At 37.8% G+C, this 21,208-nt stretch overlaps 1 protein-coding gene across 1 annotated transcript in view; it reads left to right on the top strand.

Annotated features, from left to right (window-relative positions):
• Positions 1-21,208, top strand: part of LOC5565769 (anoctamin-8) — a 106,209-nt gene that overhangs the window by 83,060 nt on the left and 1,941 nt on the right. The window contains exon 15 of the mRNA XM_021839577.1: positions 7,055-7,281. Coding sequence (XP_021695269.1) covers positions 7,055-7,281 — 227 coding nt within the window. The remainder of the gene's footprint in view (positions 1-7,054; positions 7,282-21,208) is intronic.

Genomic DNA, 21,208 nt, shown 5'->3' with positions numbered 1-21,208 from the left:
GTCCAGAATGCGAATTGAAGTCGGCATTGTTTTTCCATGAGAGTTTATCTGCATTCTTCGATTTATCTTCATCGTTGCTCTCTTTGAGTTATTGAAGAAAACTGATTCGCTTTTCGTAACATATTTTCGTGCTGTTGGATAAAGAACCTTCCTTAGCCGAGTGTTTAGAGTCCGCGGCTACAAAGCAAAGTTATGCTGAAGGTGTCTGGGTTCGATTCCCGGTCGGTCCAGGATCTTTTCGTAATGGAAATTTACTTGACTTCCCTGGGCAAAAAGTATCATACCTGCCAAACGATATACGAATGCGAAAATGGCAACTTTGGCAAAGAAAGTTCTCAGTTAATAACTGTGGAAGTGCTCTTAAGAACACTAAGCTGTGAGGACGTTAATGCCAAGAAGAAGAAGAAAAAGGATAAAAAACCGCTTCATTAACTAGAACTTTTTCAGATGTATCTAATTTAGCGTAATTATTAGCGAAAGAGCGAATCGATGAAGAGAAATCGTTCATGTCAGTTAGACCCTTATGCAGTAACAGAGTAGAAGTGTCCAGAATATGAGACAAAAGCGAGGAAGCGTCTGGAAAAAGAATCACATATTTCCATTAATTTAAAATTATTCAAGTTGCAGAAGCTAAATCTTCACCCACCATTAGAAAGATAAGTAGGGTAAATTGGTATAATGCGCCCCAACCGGGCAATACGCCCCACTTCATTTTCAAGGGATTGAGGCTTCTTTAACACGCAAATATTTATTTATTTATTTATTGATTTAGTCAACAGGTAAAAAATCACCCCAATGACAAAACTTAAGCTAAACGTACAATATAGAAAAAATCTTAATAACATAATACACGTTTAAAACTACGCTTATTAGCTTCCCGTGACACATTAAAATCAAACACAAAATAACACTTATTGAATAGACGGGACATGCTGCGTATTGGTTCATGCTGACCATAGTTCGTCCTCGCAGAAGGAATGCTGAAGAACGAGTGTGACCGAAGGTTTCTGCTGCGTATGTTTATATCAAGCATGCCGAGTAATGTAGAACAGTCTATATTGCCTTGCAGAAGGTCTCCAATAAAACAAGCTTTCGCCACATTACGCCTCGCTACGAGTGGTTCCAAATCGATGAGCTGGCAGCGGCTCTCATAACTTGGTAGGTTGAGCGGGTTTCTCCAATTTAGGTGTCGTAATGCAAAACGAATAAATTTTCGCTGGATCCGTTCAATGCGGTGTAATCAAAGTGCACGAGTGAATGCTTGCGGCCGAATGAAATAACAGAGCACTTCGATACATTTAGTGACATACGATTTACACGACACCATTCGGCAAAAGATTCCAGCTGATGTTGCAGAAAAATAGCATCATGCGGTTGCTTTATCGTGAAGTATAGCTTCAGGTCATCGGCATATGAAAGTTTCATACATTTAAGAATGAAGTTTACGTCATTCATGTATAGCAAGAACAGGAACGGTCCAAGATGACTGCCTTGGGGTACACCGGACCAAACTTGGAACGCAGGAGAAACATAATCGCCGATTTTCACAGACATACTACGGCCAGTTAGATAGGATCGAAGCCAGCATAGGACCCTGTCATTCATGCCTAATTTGTCGAACTTAGCCAGAGCAATTTGATGATTCATTTTATCGAAGGCTGCGGAAAGGTCGGTGTAGATTGCATCTACCTGATGCCCACATTCAATTTGGCGTATCAAGTAAGAAGTAAAGCACGTTAGGTTGGAGGTCGTCGAGCGTTTAGGAATAAATCCGTGCTGATCTTGAGATATGTAATGCGAGTAGCATTGCACTAAGTTCTTCAAAACGATCAATTCCAGCAACTTGGAGGTAGCGCTCAAAGATGCTATACCCCGGTAGTTCGAGACGGTCCTTTTACAGCCTTTCTTAAACACTGGAATTACATACGACTGCTTCCAACAATACGGAAAAACACCGCTTTCTAGTGAGAGATTGAATACTGTTGTTAGTGGTGCAGCAAGCGAATTAATACAACGTTTGATAACTAGCGATGGAATACCGTCCGGCCCACATCCTGTGGAGGATTTTATTTCTTTACCGGCAGAAACTACTGCATCGTTCGTGATGGCGAACTGCAGTCCCACAGCTGGAAAATGAGGAACGTTCTGAGTGGCAGTTACTACATCGTCCGGTCCAAGCTGCTCATTGGTAAAAACATTACTAAATTGGGAACGAAACATATCGGCGATAGAGGTGGTGGAGTCAGCATCAATTAATCCGTTAGACATTGTAGAAGGCAATCCAGATTCCTTACGTTGATCGTTGACGTAATGCCAGAAACTTTTCGGGTTAGTTTTGAGCCGGCTTTGCAGACGATCCATATAGGCATTGTAGAGTCGGTCATTGAGCTGCTTATACGCAGTATTTGCTTCCAAATATTCAACTCTTGTAGAATCTGTGCGATTTTTGCTGTGACGCCTCAAAGCTGCCTGTTTGACTCTTTTGAGGTTCTTCAGGACAGAATTTGACCATACTGGTTTGGTTGGCTGGCATTTTGATTTTACGGGAACGAACTGATCAATAGCATACAACAATACACCAGAAAGTGTTGATGCAGCGAGGTTCGCGTCGGAGTCGCAAAGTATTTCATCCCAGTTCATACGTGAAAAGAAGTCGTTCATACCATCGAAATTAGCCCGACTGAAATCGTAGGAAACGCTTTCAGAACTGTCGTGACAACAACGAAAAGGATCAATCTCCAGTTTTATCAGCAGAGGTGGATGATGCCTGGCAATCTTCACGAGAGGTGCAGGAGCTTGTAAAGTCGTGCAGTTCGCACACAGTTCTTCACTCACATAGCACAGATCAAGAGTTCGATTATATTCATTTTCAACTCCGTTCATTTGGTTGAGTCTGGCGGTACTATATCCATCAAGCAGCTCACGCGAAGTTTGACCGATTGAGGATCGTGAAATGTTCGGGAAGAGGACTCCAGACGGATTGCGATGCCAGGTGATCGTGCTCAAATTGAAGTCACCGAGGATGACAACATTGTCCCTAGGTCCCGTTTGTGATACTATCCAATTAACCGATTCAATGTGGCGCTCAACCAAAACGGCATCATTAACACGATCGGGAGGGATGTAGATAACGCAAACGTACAGTGTTGCGTCAACAGTTGAAATTGCAACCCAGATTTGTTCGATTGCAGAGCTATTGGGAGGATTGATGATACGGGATTTTATCCTAGAGCGCACAGCCAACAACACACCACCTCCTATGCTCTTGTTGCTATTAGAAGCCGATCGGTCTTGACGATAAACCGAAAACGATGAATCGAACAGTTGGCTAGACGAAGTAGATCCGTTCAGCCATGTTTCGGAGATGGCATAAACATCATAACAGCCATCACTAAGTGCCAGCTGGTATTCGGCAATGGAGCTGTTAATTCCGCCAACATTTTGGTAGTACATCAGAATATTTGAATCTGCATTCGCAACGTTCACTTCGGGTGATGAGGACCTATGGGTTGAAGTTTCATCAGGACGAGAATTACCAATAGTAATAGGATACATGCCATGAATGGCAGTCTGGAAGACCTCATCACCAGCACTAGACTCAGGGCCGGGACGACTTTGACGACAGGAACGTGTATGTTGCGACTGGTTTGCGATGGCGGCACGTACAGAAGGCACGACTGAGCTAGGCGGATCCGAGGCTTCCATACTGCTTAGTTGCGGGCGTCCCGGGATAGATTGCGATGAGCTGGAGATGATGTGCGGATATGTCTCGTTGATATACAACGGAGTTGTAGACGATGAAGCTTCGTGAATGGAAAGGTGCATAATAGTACACAGTCTGGAATCGGAATGTCGATCAGGCAGGAAGAGGTTTCGATAATTCAAATACTTGCCTGTAAAAGCAGGCTGGAGGACCTCCACAACAGACTCAACGACAGGACCGCGACGTCTACGATGATCGCTGGCTGCAAAAGGCGGGACTGTGTCGAGTAGTGTGAAGGCCTCCATAGTGCTTTCTAATGTGCGTCGCGGTTGCCTTGCTTCATCATGCTGGTGTCTTCCGCTGATGAGCAAGCGTTGATTGGTGGATTCACAGCTATTGCATCGGTTTGGTTCGGTGTCACTTGAGGTTTCCAAAAATTTTCATTCGATCGGAGATTTTGGAACTCACGGAAGTAAACTCCCCTGGGCCAAGTCGAAGAAGATAAAGCCCTGTCTTTAAAATTTGCGATCAGTCCAATTTTAAAAGATATGAACGATAGCGTGTTCACATCTCGATTTTTGGCAACGAGACGGACAACTTCCACATCATCCGTTCCTAAGCGACGTAAAACCAAAGAACGCACTTGTTCAGAGGTAACACCACGCGAGATGCGAGATAAGTATAGCCAAAACTTTTGACTGGGAGCTGTAGCGACAAAATTTTCAAATGACGGTGATAAAGATTCCGAAGTTCCGGGTATAACCGATTGTGGCTGTGGCAAAGCGGGCTTTCCAAAAAGCCGACGGCGACGACTAGAGAAGACCGTTGGAGCAGAATACTTCGAAGACCTTGGTGTCATTGAACTAGAGTTGATTAGTTTTGAAAAATTGGATTTGATTTCGTTTTTCAACTCTATCAAAATCTCCTGTTTCAAACATGCAACGATCTCGCTGTGTGCAGTTAGAACTCTTTCCTGGCCTGATTCATATGCCACGCGAACAGACTCTCTCAAACGAATGTCATTCATCAGGTGCGAACACGTCTTGCACATCCAAAACAGTTGACCGTTTCCCATTACTTCATCGAAGACAGATGAAGTGATATTGCAGCAGGCTAGATGGAACTGTTCATTACAAAATCCACGGCAAGTAACATGCGCGTCGGTGATTTCATTCGCGCACGACTGGCAAGTCGAAACCATAATGCTCGTGCGCAAGTAATTAGAGCGTTGAATGAAGATGCGCCTACTGGTCTGCAGCAGTGAAGCACACCGTATTGTATGCAACAATTGAGAGCAACAGCAACAGCTCGGGGATGCTTGATGTTGACTGGTATGTTGACACTACAAGTCGGCTGGATGATGATGTGGCAAATTCACTATTGACGGTTATCAGGTAGTCAACTATTAACTTTTACTGGAACACGCGACTTTACGCTTTAAAATATGATTTCATATATTAAATATCCGCGAAAAACTGATGTTGCGCATATGAAATCTTTGGGAAGTATAAACAACCAATAGAAATACAAAAAATATCAAAAATCTGCTTTTTGGCGTAAAATGTTAGGTCCGATTGGCAAGTCTCGTTGTAAATGAAGCCCATCCTTTACTATTGTACTTATTACAAAAACTTCTACCGGAAGATGACTGCTAAGGAACCCTTTTAAGTTTAGCAGGTGGTGGAATTACCCTTAAAAAAAAAATGTCTACATCGCTGCGGAACTTTTTCTACGGGAGGGGCATATTGCCCGGTTTGTTTTGAAACGTCAAGATTTGGACCGTTTACAGAAAACGTCTCGTACTCTTTTCATGAGCTACCTGGCAAGAGAAAGTTGCATGCAGAGAATGACCAACTAAGAAAATAAGACTTTGACACCATAAACTATAGAAGTAATGCGTTTGCCACTGCGATAGAACAGTTTTCCCTTAGGGAGGGGGGGGGGGGGGGGTGTGGTATTATACCTGTTTACCCTATTTTCAAAGCTTGATAATGCTGAGCAACTTAGATCTTTGATACGCTATACGTCATAGAGATGTTGTGTGTGCGTAACATGAATCAAAACGGTACCTAATAATAACAAAAAACTTGTTGCATATTGATCACTCAACATAACTGAGAGGCGACGGCCGCGACTCTTGACCAGGGTTCAAATCCTATTTATTTTACTACTTAGGAGCCGGATCCTATTCTTGCCACTTTTGATTCACTTCGGCAGTGGGGTTTTTTGAAAGCTACAGAGCTCATATTTGGCCTCAATATGCGTTGTACTGAAGCGCTTATTGCAAAGTTTCAGCCAATTCGGCCGAGAAAAACACCCCATGTCAAAGTGAATCATGGAAGTGCCCAAGTGGTTCTGCACCCTATCCTATTAAATTTTTATTAATTTTAAGCTATTAGAGAGTAATTATCTGTCGTTTAGCTTCATTTCAGTATAGCCACAAATATGGTATACAACTAGATATTTTAAATGAAAAAAAAAATCAATGAATGATCATTCAAAATCTGTCTAAACATCCTTAGAATCGGATTGGAATTCGTCAAAAAAATTGAAAAAAATCGTTCGCGATTTGAACACTGATCCAGCGAGTGAGAGCCGTGATTGGTCATCTCAGGTTTGAACCATGTTTTGTACTACTTCTATAAAAGGATCTGTTTCCATTTGCCTTGAGACAGTCCGTTCACGTTTTGAACGAAAAAATGCTGAAAAATTTGACGTAATTGATATGATGTCACTAAAATAAAAAGTAGCTGAAAATATATATCATTGTTGACTGTCTTTTCCTAGTTTCATGATATGTGTGAATTCATTAGTATTCGTAGTTAGATTGTTTGTTAAATGTACGTTTCGTAAATGTTGGGAAAGAATTCGGCAAAAGGTGTACTTAAAGGTAGTTGAAAACACCGTCGAATATTTCCAAACATATTTTATATCATGTTGCTAGCATTTTCGCTATACTTTCTTTATAATTACAATTATAGTGCATGCCCAAAGAAGCCAAGCATTAAGCTCGCTGAAATTCCGCCATTCCGTGGACAGTCGATGAAGCACAGTTATAGTATTTACGATAAGCGAAGCATCAATCTTGGGTAATGGTTTAAGTATAAACTTTTCCCTTTCTAAATCTAGATGTTTTATTAATTCCCGTAGATGTGACATTGAGCGCTTTATTTTTCTTCGATCAAACCACAGTACGCAGAAAATTTTCTAAATTGTTTCTAGCTTCCTTCTTGTTTTATTTTTCTCTCCTATAGTACAATATCTGAACAATTCGGTCTAACGAGCATTAAACTAGAACGAATGAATGTTAATCCCCCTAACAAAGTCCTCGTTATGATTTCTACTAACAAGCTTATATCGATACTTTCAGTGAAAGCATGAGCCCACGGGTGGCGTCACAACCTATTCAAATCCCAGAGATTCCACCTTTCCGCAAGCAGGCACATTCCACCATGCACTCGCCAGTCAATCAAAGCCCCCAAAACGTTTCCTCGGCGAACGCTTCGCCACCCAGAATACCGGAAATACCTCCCTTCCGGCCACGCATCAAGTCCAAAGAATGGATGCCCAACATCGAGGTGAGCCGATTAAAGGTCAGTCTTGTACCATCGAACCGAATCGTACTAACCGTGTGGAAATGCACTTTTCTTTCTATTCATTTTCTTGATCATTGTACCATCTCTTCGTGCGCAATTTCGTTTCCGTTGGTCGTCATTCACTCTTTGTACTTCCACTGAAACTCAATGTTGATGATTTGAAACTCACGAAAGCACACCGAACACCACCTCACGATTGGGCCTAGTGGAGGTGCCGAGTGGGCGAAGCGTTTGAAGGCGGCTGATCCTTCCATAATTCACAGAAGCACCGACTGCATAGTAGCGAAGGTAACTTGCAAAAGCTTGGCTGAACTGAAATCAATCTTTGATATCACGGTGCTCTGGAACTCGACTCACTTATGCACAGGTGCGCATATATTTGGCCCAAGAGATGATTATCTGATCAAAATTTACCCCGACGACCACTGCACTGGATGGCTTTGCTGTATAACATTGTATTCTACACATCAAGCACATATAGATAATCGTATACATTTAGATTCTTCTTCATTCGATCATTATTTCGATTTCATTGTGTTCTTTATTTCAGGGAAAACTGAGTACTCTTAAGGTGAAGGTAAATCTAAGTCAAATCTCAAATTTTTAAGAGCACTCATCTAGAGATCCAGGCAAGAGTTCAAACTAAAAACATGGTTGGTTGCCTGGTTCTCTAGATTTGTGTTCTTGAAAATTTGAATTTTGGCACTGATTCATCTTCACTTCAATAACAAAACACAGATAATTCTCCATATCTCGATATTCTATATATCGATATCGGGATATAGAATCACAGTAAAAGTTGTTTTTTGTGCTACATCTTTCTATATTTTGCCTATATATTTATAACAGATTTCGTGTTCTATATATTGATATCTCACTACATCTTGGAATCATTGAAGGCACTCACCGCATCAAAACAGCGGCACCACCGTATAGTGGTTTTCACGCCCAATGGTATGGGTGCCCTAGTGTAGATGTAGTTGTGAACCTTAGAGGAAAACAATATGCACTCTGTCTCGAAAAACACCCAGAATCCGGGTGTAAATTTTTCAAATTGGGTAATATTTCCATATGCATTTTGATGAGTCTGGAAAGCGTGTGCAAGTTTCTTTGAGGAAAACAAAAACAAACTGTGTATGACGAGCGTATGCTAGTCTACGTGTGTTCAAATGTCACTAAGCTCTATATGGGATTTAACATTGTGACAGCATTGCTGTTCTGTCAAACACACACGTCTACAGTGGCGCTATCTATGCATTTCAAAGCGGCCATTTTGATTATTTTAATGGTCCATTGCAGTTTTGTGTAGAACGACGGAATAACTCAACTATTTATGGACCTACTTGAATAAAATTTTAACAGCACGTTAGAAATAACTTGAATTTTACCCTTTGGATGTGTAAGCCTTGACTAACTAAATCACTTTGCATTCTTAGTTTTTCCAAAATTTATCTAGACTATAATTTGAAAAGAGCCAAAGATTTTTTTTCCAAAACAATGTAATCGGAAATTGGCATCCCCTACAAAATAGTGTTGTCCACATTTGTCTAAATTTTCGAATACTGAAAAAAATCGCATATGGGGCCTAGACTGAAAAAAAGATTTTCAAAATTGTAAGTCGATTCAAAACAAATTGTCATTTTTCATTTTGAAGAAATTTTGTCTCAAGATAGGTAATTGTTTACTACCAACCGTCCATACATCACAAGATGGGCACTTTTAAGGGAAAAAGTTTCTCTCACAAACACTTTTTCTTGTCTTAAAAAAATAGCGTGGTATTTTCAAACAAAACTAAACAAATGAAGTCTACATTTTCTCAGAATTCAATGAAACTCCATATATTACGAGATTGGCATTTCGAAGGATTTTCCAGTCTTATTTTTTTATCGTATCATTTTCAAACAAAATTATACGGGTGAAAGTCACAATCATTTCAGAGTTCAATGAAGCTCAATAAGCGAGTCAATTATCGATAATTCCATATGAACAATGCTCTTGACGCGTTCCTCATCACATTATATTCGGAGATGACAGCATTCTTTTACAAGGGAGGATCACGATGGTGCATCCCGGGGTTTTCAACCGGACTATTTTTGATACAGTATCACATCACCCTCATTCTTGATTACAGTGGATCCAGTTTTCGATCGAATCCTATTCGTGTGCACTCCCATGTCCAGCATCTGACAGATATACTACTGGTAGCTAAAGCCACCGTCAATATTTGGCACAGGGTATATTTTCTTCGAGTTCAATCTGTTGCATACTATCAATTTATGCCAAACGATTTGAAAACCTCATACGGTTTGCTGGTTTCTTTGCGATTATATTTAATTTGTTTACCGGCATATCGTTCTGGTTTGCTCACAGTAATAGGTAGCAAGAAGAAGAAAGCAATGAAAACTAGATGGATATGTACCGTAAGGGATTATCATATGCAACAGTATTACTTGAAACGAACTTCCTTGAGGGTAACGTCCCATATGGGAACGGCTTGGCGTGGCGTTCGAATAACACTACCAAGGCAGCCTGGTAGTGTTATTCGAACAACACGCCAAGCCGTTCCCATAGGGGACGTTAGCCACAAGGAAGGACGTTTCAAGTAATACTGACATAATCAACATCTAGCCTGAAATTTATCTTCATTTCACGAACTGTTTCACGTAATGTTAACGAAGTGATGGAATTCTATTAATTGGGAGAAGTAGATATATTATTCACAAACTGAAAAGAAAGTGTCCGGAAGTGTATAGTTTTAAATCTTTTACTCTTTGTGTCAGCTTTAGAAGTGTGCTGCATTTCTCCTGGTTTGGTTTACAATCATTCATTTTGAACACAATTTTTTTCCACCAGTGCTCCGTTGTTTGTTTGCTTGTATATCAGGAAACCTTTTTCAAGGTGCACACTAAAAATCCTTTACACTAAACTTCTGCAAGTTGATGAGGGCAATAAGTCCAATGAATCAGCTGAAACAGATAGCTTACGGTTAGGTGTTAGTTTAAATATGTTCCACAAAAGTTCTAAAAATATTACGCATAATTAAAAACGAGTAAAACGTTTCTTCAATAGATGATTGTTTCTGTGTCACATAAATGTATACAGTCATACCTTGACTTACTTCTCATCAATCATGGGAAAATTCACTCACTCAGCCGAACGCCACCGACAAAAAAATAGCAAAACATCTGCTGCTACCGAATATTCAGTTATAGCTGAATTCAGCGACATGATCAAAATTAATTAGGTTGTGAAAATAGAGCAAGCCATCGTGGAATCAGCAAGCATCGCTTCAATATAGACACAACAAATAATATAGATTTTCATTCATTTTCCTTATAGCTAATGCAATTAGCATTAAAATTATATATTTTGTTGAATAAGAAACTTTTACAATAATATATTCGTTATGTAAAAACTTACCACTTTAAGACCCTCGCCTAGCTACACCACTGGCCCATCACCCGAAAGGCTTTGAATTTTCTTCATATTTTGACACATAGAATCCAACAAAAAGAGTCCGGTTAAAATCCATTCGGGAATCATCGTGTTAGAATTCCAAAAAAATGGATAGGGTAGATGTTCCCATAATGGAGGTACTAAGCACGATTGAACTTCATTTAACCGCTTAAATTCAAGAAGCGCAATTAATGTACATGTTAATGTTGTAACGGGAAGTAACGACCATGAACTTAATGAGAAAAATGATTTCATCGCAGTAACCCACGGCATGTCAGTGAAAAATAATATCTCCACTATTGGTACACTGTTCCTTTAGTGGCGGTATATTTTTTATTTGTGTTCCTATAGTTGTTTGTTGGGATTCTCCACTATAGGAACACTTTACCGCAACTATTGGTACAAGTAAGAGAAGTTTTAGCAGTTTTAGTGTTATTTCAGCAGTGTTAAGGCAAATTGGACACCTTTTTCATCTATTCCGTGCATCACCAAGCCAATACGTCGATTGGCAGTGTCGGTTCTGTGGCAAGTGAACTAAAATTAGTGGAAATGGCACTACCGCAACTATAGGAACACCCACAACTAATGGATCACTTACCCTATATAAGACCTCGTCGAAAATATTATTCCTTTATTGTTTTGTCTAGTCCCGAGGGAAAATGTGATAACATGTGAAAAAAAAATGATTCCATTTTGAACAATCGGATATCGGCTCGATCGATAATGTTATATCCGATGTATCACCGATACCGATATTGAAGAAATATAATAAAATAAAATATGAACAATCAGGTTTTTTGATAGAAGAATAATATTGTCGATAAGGTCTCATATCCATTTTTTATACAAACCTCAAGATAGGTGTTAGGACAAAATTTCATCAAAATAAAAAAATTACATATTTTTTACACAACTAATTACGGCTCAAACCAGCCGACGGGGTCAATTTGGACAAATTGAGATATAAAATTGTGAAAAATAATGGATTCCTTCTAGTGGGCTTCGATCCCACGACTCCCAATTCGCTAGACTGGGTGCGTTAACCAACTATGCCACAGAAAGGGGTAACGATTCTGCAGCCGTTGGCCAACCTGAAACCAAAGTCCGTCACGACTCCACATTCTCCTTCACAACTCTACACCTCTTTCGGCTCTCTTAGATACCCTTCAACTATCCTATATTTTTTAAATCGATTTTAAATTTTGAAAATCATTTATTTTTTAGTGTAGGCCTCAAATGAGATTTATTCAGTATTTTTATTCAAATTTAGCCAATTATCTAGAAGTCTAGAATTCTTCAAGACAGATTTCTTTATTTAAGAGATTTGCAGTCCGAGGCATTCATACAATACATTTTTGCCATTTTTCGATTACATTATTTTGTAAAAAATCCGGTCAAAAAGTTTGACCCTTTCTAAAAGATAGTACAGATAAATTTTGGAAAAAAACAGGTTTGCAAAGTGGCTTAGTTAGTCAAGGTCTACACATCCAGCAAGTTTCACTGAAATCTGAGAGGGCTTTGCCAACAACTGTTCGAGTTGGCGCGAAATGCGTCCATTGTGTTATGAAAATTAGATTATTTTTATAAATTTAACATGATTTGATGTAAATATCAATATCAATCATATCCAAAGTTTACAAGGTACTTCAGAAACACATTGTATTTTTCTGGTTCTTGCTTAAAAAGTTTCATTTTTTTCATTCAATGTTGAAATGAACGATTGTCAAATGTTGCCAATGACTGAATGAACGCCTGAAATTCTTAATACTCTAATTACTATTTGATAAAAATTTGAAAACGATCTTAAATGTGAATCTAGTTCTTGTACAAATGATTCTGGATTATTGTATTTGTTTAATTCGCTGTAAAAGGAAAAAAATTGTGTGTAATATTGTGTTTGACAAGTGTCTCTTATCAACTCTCTTGTCATCAAACTGCGGTGCTCTGCCAAACATTACAGCAATAAAAGTACAGGTTCTCTGACATTACCCGGAAAGCCATTACCCGGAATGCAATTTTCCGGAAGACCATTTACCGGAAGACCATTTACCGGAAAACCATTTACCGGAAAGAACCATTTACCGGAAAACCATTACCCGGAAGGACCATTTACCGGAAAATTTTATCTCCATTTCTCGACTTTTTTCATTAACGTCCTTTTATCCGTTTTACGGTCATTCAGGTCAGTATGTTGACTTAAAATTATTTAAAATGACCACCAACGATAATGGACAACGATAAAATACATAAGCATCGAAGAGGAGTCTAAGATATCTTCATACTTGATCATGTTAATATGCACCTTCTTCACATTTTTGCATTCCATAGATGATTCACCCTTCTTTTAAAAATAAGCTGTTCTTTCAACTCATCTTTTCAGCTTGTCATGGCTAAACTGGCTAAATTTGGCTACAACGATTTAACTTTTCTTTTAACATTCAACCGTCAATTCTCCATCCAAATGATAATAAATAAGCAATGATTATAATTTTAAATACGATTGGTTGTGGTACTTTTCGCAGAGTGTCAATTCGCCGAATGTCGTTTCCACAAACGTCAATCAACCGAATGAAAATCCCCCGTATATCCCTTTTTCTAGAATGACCTATTTCAGGTCATCTGATATTCACCCTCCTTTATTTGGTTGGCGGTTCTTTCGAGTTTTTGGCCATTTTTGGCAAAATGTGTTTAGTCGAAAATGACCAAAATCTTCTTCTTTTGTTTGCTTATTGTTCTCTCTAGTGTATTACCCGGTAATTGAATTCGGTGTACAGACAAATAGCAAACTAAAGCAAATTCAAAGGAAAAATTAAAAATTGATCTAAATATTGAACATTTAAGAATCCAAAGACAGACGTCACAATAGCGAGTAGTGTCCCTACTTTTAATCACCATGACGCTCTTAGTTTTCGTCTTGATTTTTTTTAAATTTCCTCAAACTATCAAGCTGAAAAGTAAATTGCATTGTTATATGTCGCTTCCTCGTAAGATAAGAGTTTTTTTTTTATATTATGATACAATATTAAAATTTAATTCTAAACTGTTTTAACTTAAGGGAAGAAGAAACCATTATAACTCCAACCATCTTTAAATGCTGAGATGTTTCATTTACTCAAATGCACCCTACCTTATTTGTAAGGCGTTTTTTTTATTTCTACTGACCTCGTTAATATCTAGCATCAAATATGTATAAGACTGACACAAATATTTTTTTTGTCCCCCCTTCAAACAGTCCAAAATATTGGAGAGGAGAAAACAAAGACTCATGATTTTTTTTAAATGAGTTAGATATTAATTTTTTTCAAGGCACAAAAATTAGGGAAAATGGCCGTTCAGAGGACGAATGAAAAAAGTTCAACAATTAATGTTAAATATTAAAACTTTAAACGAAAGTTCCTCATATATGTTTACCCTCCCCTCTCGTACCTTCAAAGTAGACTCGGACAAAATAAAATTAATATTTGTATCAGCCTAACAAAATTAATTCCTTTCATTCTTTTTATCCTTGCCTGTAATTTTTAGTTTTATAGCTTAGTTTTCCGATCTATATCGGGGTTTTTTTTCCTAAATAAACCGCCAAAAAATTACATGTTCAATCAAATTTTGGTATCGTAATATTCGTTCATAGCTTAAGGCCTTCGTTGCGGCAAATTCGACAACGTTTCGGAGCTAGATTTTTACATACTTGTCAAACTATGAAAGAATGTAAAAATGGCTCTCAGCTATTGACTGTTAAAATGTTCCTAGAACAGCTGAGAAGCAGGTTTTGTCCCAGTTGAGTCGTAACGCCGGCAAGAAGAACAACATATTTGGTCCATAGCTGTTTGGAGATGTTTTTTGAAGAAGTGTCTATGGAAACCGAGGGAGTCGAGAATGTTAGCGTGACATATTTTGTGGTGAGCAGCAATGAAAGAGAATAAAAATTGTATACCGGGTACCCCCGTTGGTTTTACCACTTTTAATCTGAACACTTTTTAATCTGTACCCCGCTAATTTGCACATCGTTCAGATTAAAAATGGTTCAAACGTCATTTAGCTCCTGGAACGTAGTAAAGTGAAATGGAACGCTGTGAAACGGAACGCAGAATCAAAATAAAACAGCCAAAAGGGTAACCAGTAGAACGATTTTCTGTTGTTCGTAGGGTGACTAGAAGTTCAAATTAAAAATGAACCCCAATGGTTTGCATGCGATACCTTTCAAATGAGCGGGTGTGCACGGTACAAATGTACTGATAAACGCCGTCGAAAATGAATGATTTGGCTTTCCGGGTAATGATGCATTCCGGTAAATGGTCTTCCGGTAAATTGCATTCCGGGTAATGGTATTCCGGATAATGGTATAGAATCAAAGTACAAGTAAATACATCAAATATGTATCCAACATGAAATACATCTCCATCTACATCCAATATGATTTTTTTTTTAATTTCTTTATTATCATTCCAAACATTACATTCATTATTTCTTATATCTAGGTGTTCTGTGTTATTAGACAACACTATCATCCTTATTTGGTAAAACAAATCTAAGATTTTATTAACATTTTGTTAACAACATATTACATTTCATTTGCCGTAGCAGTTCAGATTTTTTACAGATGAGTTGATTTCACCTGCTTATAAGAGAAAAAAACGCTTTGAATATACTTAATCTAACTTAACCTAAACATACAACGCATTAATCGTGGCAATAGAAGATTGTAACGATTTTTGCCTGAAATTATTGATTATTTTATTTGACATTTGTTCCAATGTTTCAACATTGGATATTCTATGTAACTCATTGGTACTATACCAGGGAGGAAGCCTCAGAATCATTTTCAAAATTTTATTTTGAATTCTCTGCAGAGCTTTCTTCCTGGTATTACAACAGCTAGTCCATATTGGTACAGCATACCACATGGCTGGCCTGAAAATTTGTTTGAATATCAAAAGCTTGTTCTTAAGACAAAGTTTTGATTTTCTATTAATAAGGGGATAGAGACATTTTACATATTTGTTACATTTGGCTTGAATGCCCTCAATGTGATTTTTGAAAGTTAAATTCTTATCTAGCATGAGCCCTAGATACTTAACTTCATCTGACCAATTTATTGGAACCCCTCTCATCGTGACAACATGTCTACTTGAAGGTTTCAAATAAAGAGCTTTTGGTTTATGTGGGAATATTATTAGTTGAGTTTTGGAAGCATTAGGAGAAATCTTCCATTTTTGCAAGTATGAAGAAAAAATATCCAAACTTTTTTGCAATCGACTACAGATGACACGCAGGCTTCGTCCTTTGGCGGAGAGGCCTGTGTCATTCGCAAACAAAGATTTTTGACATCCCTGAGGTAACTCAGGTAAGTCAGATGTGAAAATATTGTATAATATTGGTCCCAAAATGCTGCCTTGGGGAACACCAGCTCTTACAGGAAGTCTTTCAGATCTGGAGTTCTGATAATTAACCTGAAGTGTACGATTTGACAGATAACTTTGAATTATTCTAACAATGTATGTTGGAAAATTAAAGTTTTTCAATTTTACAATCAAACCTTCATGCCAAACACTGTCGAATGCTTTTTCTATGTCTAGAAGAGCAAGACCAGTAGAGTAGCCTTCAGATTTGTTGGAACGGATCAAATTTGTTACACGTAAAAGTTGATGAATGGTCGAATGTCCATGGCGGAATCCGAACTGTTCATTGGCAAAAATTGAATTTTCGTTGATGTGGGCCATCATTCTGTTCAAAATAACCTTTTCAAAAAGTTTACTGATGGAGGAAAGCAAACTGATTGGACGATAGCTAGAAGCTTCTGCAGGATTTTTGTCTGGTTTTAAAATTGGAACAACCTTAGCATTTTTCCATTTGTCAGGAAAATATGCTAATTGAAAACATTTGTTAAATATATCAACTAAAAATGATAAGCTACTTTCTGGAAGTTTCTTGATGAGGATGTAGAAAATTCCATCATCGCCAGGAGCTTTCATATTTTTGAATTTTTAAATAATAGTTCTCACTTCTTCCAAATCAGTCTCCCAGGCATTTTCGAAAACGTTCTCTTGATTGAGAATATTTTCGAACTCCTGAGTAACTTGATTTTCAATTGGACTAGCAAGACCTAAATTAAAATTGTGCGCACTTTCAAACTGCATAGCAAGTTTTTGAGCTTTTTCGCAATTAGTTAGTAATAATTTGTTTTCCTCTTTCAATGCCGGTATTGGTTTCTGAGGTTTTTTCAAGATTTTAGATAATTTCCAAAAGGGCTTAGAGCCAGGGTCCAATTGAGAAATTTTATTTTCAAAATTTTTGTTTCTTAGTTGAGCAAAACGTTTCTTGATTTCTTTCTGCAAATCCTGCCATATAATTTTCATAGCAGGATCACGAGTGCGTTGAAATTGCCTTCTCCTCACGTTTTTAAGACGGATCAAGAGTTTAAGATCATCGTCTATAATCACGGATTCAAATTTTACTTCACATTTTGGGATTGCAATGTTCCTGGCTTCAACAATGGAATTTGTTAAAGTTTCAAGAGCATTGTCAATATCAATTGTAGTTTCTAAAGAAATGTTAACATCAAGATTAGAGTCAACATACGTTTCATATATATTCCAGTCGGCTCGTAAATAATTGAAAGTGGAGCTGATAGGATTGAGAATCGCTTCATGCGATATTTGAAATGTAACAGGGACATGATCAGCATGAGTAACTAATTGGCTACAAAGATGACTAGAGTCGGTTAAGACCAAGTCAATCGTAGATGGATTTCTAGAAGAGGAAAAACATGTAGGGCTATCAGGGTATTGAATTGAGAAATATCCTGAAGAGCATTCATCAAATAAAATTCTGCCGTTGGAATTACTTTGAGAATTATTCCATGACCGATGTTTGGCATTAAAGTCACCAATGACAAAAAATTTTGACTTATTGCGAGTCAATTTTCGCAAGTCAGTTTGGAGCAAATTAACTTGCTGTCCAGAGCATTGAAAAGGCAAATAGGCAGCTATGAAAGTATATTTACCAAACTGTGTTTCAACAGAAACACCTAAAGTTTCAAAAACTTTAGTTTCAAATGACGAAAACAGTTGATGTTTTATACGCCTATGAATGATGATTGCAACTCCCCCACATGCCCCATCAAGTCGATCATTACGATAAACAAAAAAGTTAGGATCTTGTTTTAGTTTGGATCCAGGTTTTAAATAAGTTTCGGTAATAACTGCTATATGCACGTTATTAGCTGTAAGAAAATTAAACAGCTCGTCCTCTTTACCATTCAGAGAACGAGCATTCCAATTTAAAATATTTAAATTATTATTTGGATCCATTAGAAAAACGTAATCCAATAACAATTTTATTTGTAAATTTTACACCTACTTGGACTGCTTCAGTCATAGCGGTGGCTTTGAACATTGCATCAATCATTAGATTCAATTGTTCAGTTAGAAAATTAAAATCAGAGGCAGACATATCATCTGATGATTTCCCATTAGAATTTTCGGTAGACGATGAAGCGGGGTAGGAGTTACCTGTGGCGGTAGGGTTTTTTCCATTTGATTTGAAACAAGTAGAATGGGTACTCATGGAACGAATAGGGGAAAAGTTCAAATTACCTGCTACGATATCGGCAAACGATTTACCGTGGGTAGATACATTCGAAATTGAAAGATTCGAACGGCTACCCGATGGATTAAAATTTGTTTGTGAATGTGCATGATTATGATCTTCCTGGTGGGTATGATTCCTAATCAAGCGATCGTTAACTGAAAAATGAGCATTGTTCGATGCTTTACCAGGCAAATTCCGGAAACGACCGTTATCGTAACGGATATTATCCTTCATCTGCCTGGCACGAGCCTCAACGACTCTTTTGCGTGAAATGCATTCCCAAAAGTTTGCTTTGTGAGGGCCCTTGCAATTGGCGCATTCAAACTTTCTGGTATCTTCTTTCACAGGACAGTCGTCCTTAGCGTGAGAAGAACCTCCACAAATCATGCATTTAGCATCCATGCGGCAATTTTTTGTACCATGACCCCACTTTTGGCACCGACGGCACTGAGTGGGGTTCTGGTAATTTCCTCCAGGTTTCTGGAAATGTTCCCACGTCACACGGACATCGAACATAAGTTTAGCTTTTTCTAAAGCTTTAATATTATTTAGTTCTTTTTTGTTAAAGTGAACTAAATAATATTCTTGAGAAAGCCCTTTCCGAACAATGCCAGATTGGGTTCTCTTTTTCATAATGATTACTTGGACTGGGGAAAATCCAAGTAAATCATTTATTCCATTTTTGATCTCTTCAGGTGACTTATAGTCACTTGAGAGACCTTTCAAGACAACTTTGAACAAACGTTCAGTTTTATCGTCATAAGTGAAAAATTTGTGCTTCTTCTCTTCAAGATGTCTGAGAAGAAGTTCGCGATCTTTAAGAGTTTCCGGCAAAACGCGACAGTCTCCTTTCTTTGCGATTTGGAAGGAAACCTTGATTCCCCTAATGGAGTTCAAGATCTCCTGCCTAAATCCCCCAAATCCGGAACAACTGACCACGATAGGCGGCACTCTTTGCTTCCTCACTTGAATCAAAGAGCCTGGGCTAGAGGCTGCTTCGATTTGGTGTTCGGAAAATTTGTCTAGAGCATCGAACTGATTGCTCATTTCGATGCAATTATTCATTTCACCCTTGGAAGAAACTTCGCATTCCGGGGAAGCGTCCTTTCTTCCATTCTTGCCACGTGTAGTGACAGTTTTAAAACCCACTTTTTTAGAAGGAAGTAGTGAATTCAGAGATTCACCCTTCCTTTTGTTAGTTGTTGATACCATGTTTAGTTAATAAAGGAGAAATACGTGACCTTCGAGAGGTTTTTTCCCTAGACGGTGTCCAAGAAGGATTACCACCGCTAGCTTTCGCCAACGGGTCCAACGAAAAATCGGAGGCACGGGTCCAAACAAGGATCGTAAAGGGATCAATAGTAGAAAAAATAGTACTGAAAAGTACCGTTTTAAATTTTAGCACTGAAAAGTACTGTTTGTGTAGCACTGAAAAGTACTGTTTTATTGCTTTAGGTAGTTTTTAAGAAAACTTCCAAGAGCAGAGAGAATTCGCGTACGCACAGCACGAAGGTACGATGCGCACTGTACATCCAACATGATTGATGATCAATATTATGAGGTGTATTATTATTTTGAATTGAATGGGTAACTGCGGCCTATAGCTCATTTTCAGACTTTATACAAACGTTTTCAATACTTCGGTACAATCAATTCTCATTCATGCAAACATCAGAAAGTATGTTGCCGTAAGATGACTGAGCAGAAATATTTTTGATTGGAAGATATATAGAACAATATGTCTGAACTGCCATTTTGTTAAGTTCCACTTGCCCTGGGGTACCTTAAATATAATATATAACATAATTGATATGGTTCGGATTTAATGGCTACGCAGTCTTTGAGGGTACAAAACGAGATTTATTATTTGCCCAACGTTTCGACACGGAGTTGGTGTCTTCTTCGGGGGGAAACTAATTTTGTCGTTTTTAGTCTTGAGTTTTGTCTGTAATTGTCTTGTGAATTGGTTGTTGGTACATGACTTGGATGATTTCTCTATTTGTCGTTAGTCCGTTACAAGTTTAGAGAAACAATTCCAGTAATGTACCAACAATTAATTTACAAGACAGTTACAGTTCGACAAAACTTAAGATCAAAAACGACTAAATTAGTTTCCCCCTGAAGAAGACACCGATCCCGTTTCAAAACGTTGGGCAAGTAATAAAACCTCTTTTTGTTCCCTTAACCCTCTAATACCCAACCCCGCCTTCAGACGGGGTACACTTTGGAATTTTGTGTATTTTTTCGTAGCTCGGAAATCAAAATAATTTTTTTTTTAGCTTACACCTTGACTCAAAACACGCATATAAGAAAAGTTTTTTATGACTTTTGAAAGTTTTTTGTATTTTTGATAATTGTTTGAAAAATTACATTCTTATATAACCGACAAATGCATGGGGTTCATTTAACCTGTAATATAAAAAATCGTAATTTTTATATTTTTCTACTATCAACCTATCACAGAAGAACAGCTGGGTGGTATTAAAATAAATTCAAATCTGTTTTTCCGTTATTTACACCGAAAATAAAAATATTTCCGGAAAAATATTAAAAATTCAATATTTTTAAAAGTACCGTAAAAACTTGAATTTTTTATTATTGCCAAAAATCAGCAATTAGAAGAGGCTTCAAGAAAAAATGAAAAAGGATAGAATGTTCAATAATAAAAATTATAAAAGTCAAAAACCAAAATTCATAGATTTGCGAATAAATCATTGCCCAAAACGTGTTTAGAACGATTTTAGATAACTAAACATGATATTTAGATCGAAAATAAAAATTTGGGTATTAGAGGGTTAAAGCATAGCCATAAATCCAAACGATTTAGGTTTACAGTTGAGTCCCCGCCAGATAATTGATATTTTTA

Source organism: Aedes aegypti, chromosome 2, assembly GCF_002204515.2.
Source record: "Aedes aegypti strain LVP_AGWG chromosome 2, AaegL5.0 Primary Assembly, whole genome shotgun sequence".
NCBI classification, from domain to species: Eukaryota; Metazoa; Arthropoda; class Insecta; order Diptera; family Culicidae; genus Aedes; species Aedes aegypti.
Note: the sequence above shows the minus strand (reverse complement) of the source record. Positions and strands in the feature narration are given on the sequence as shown.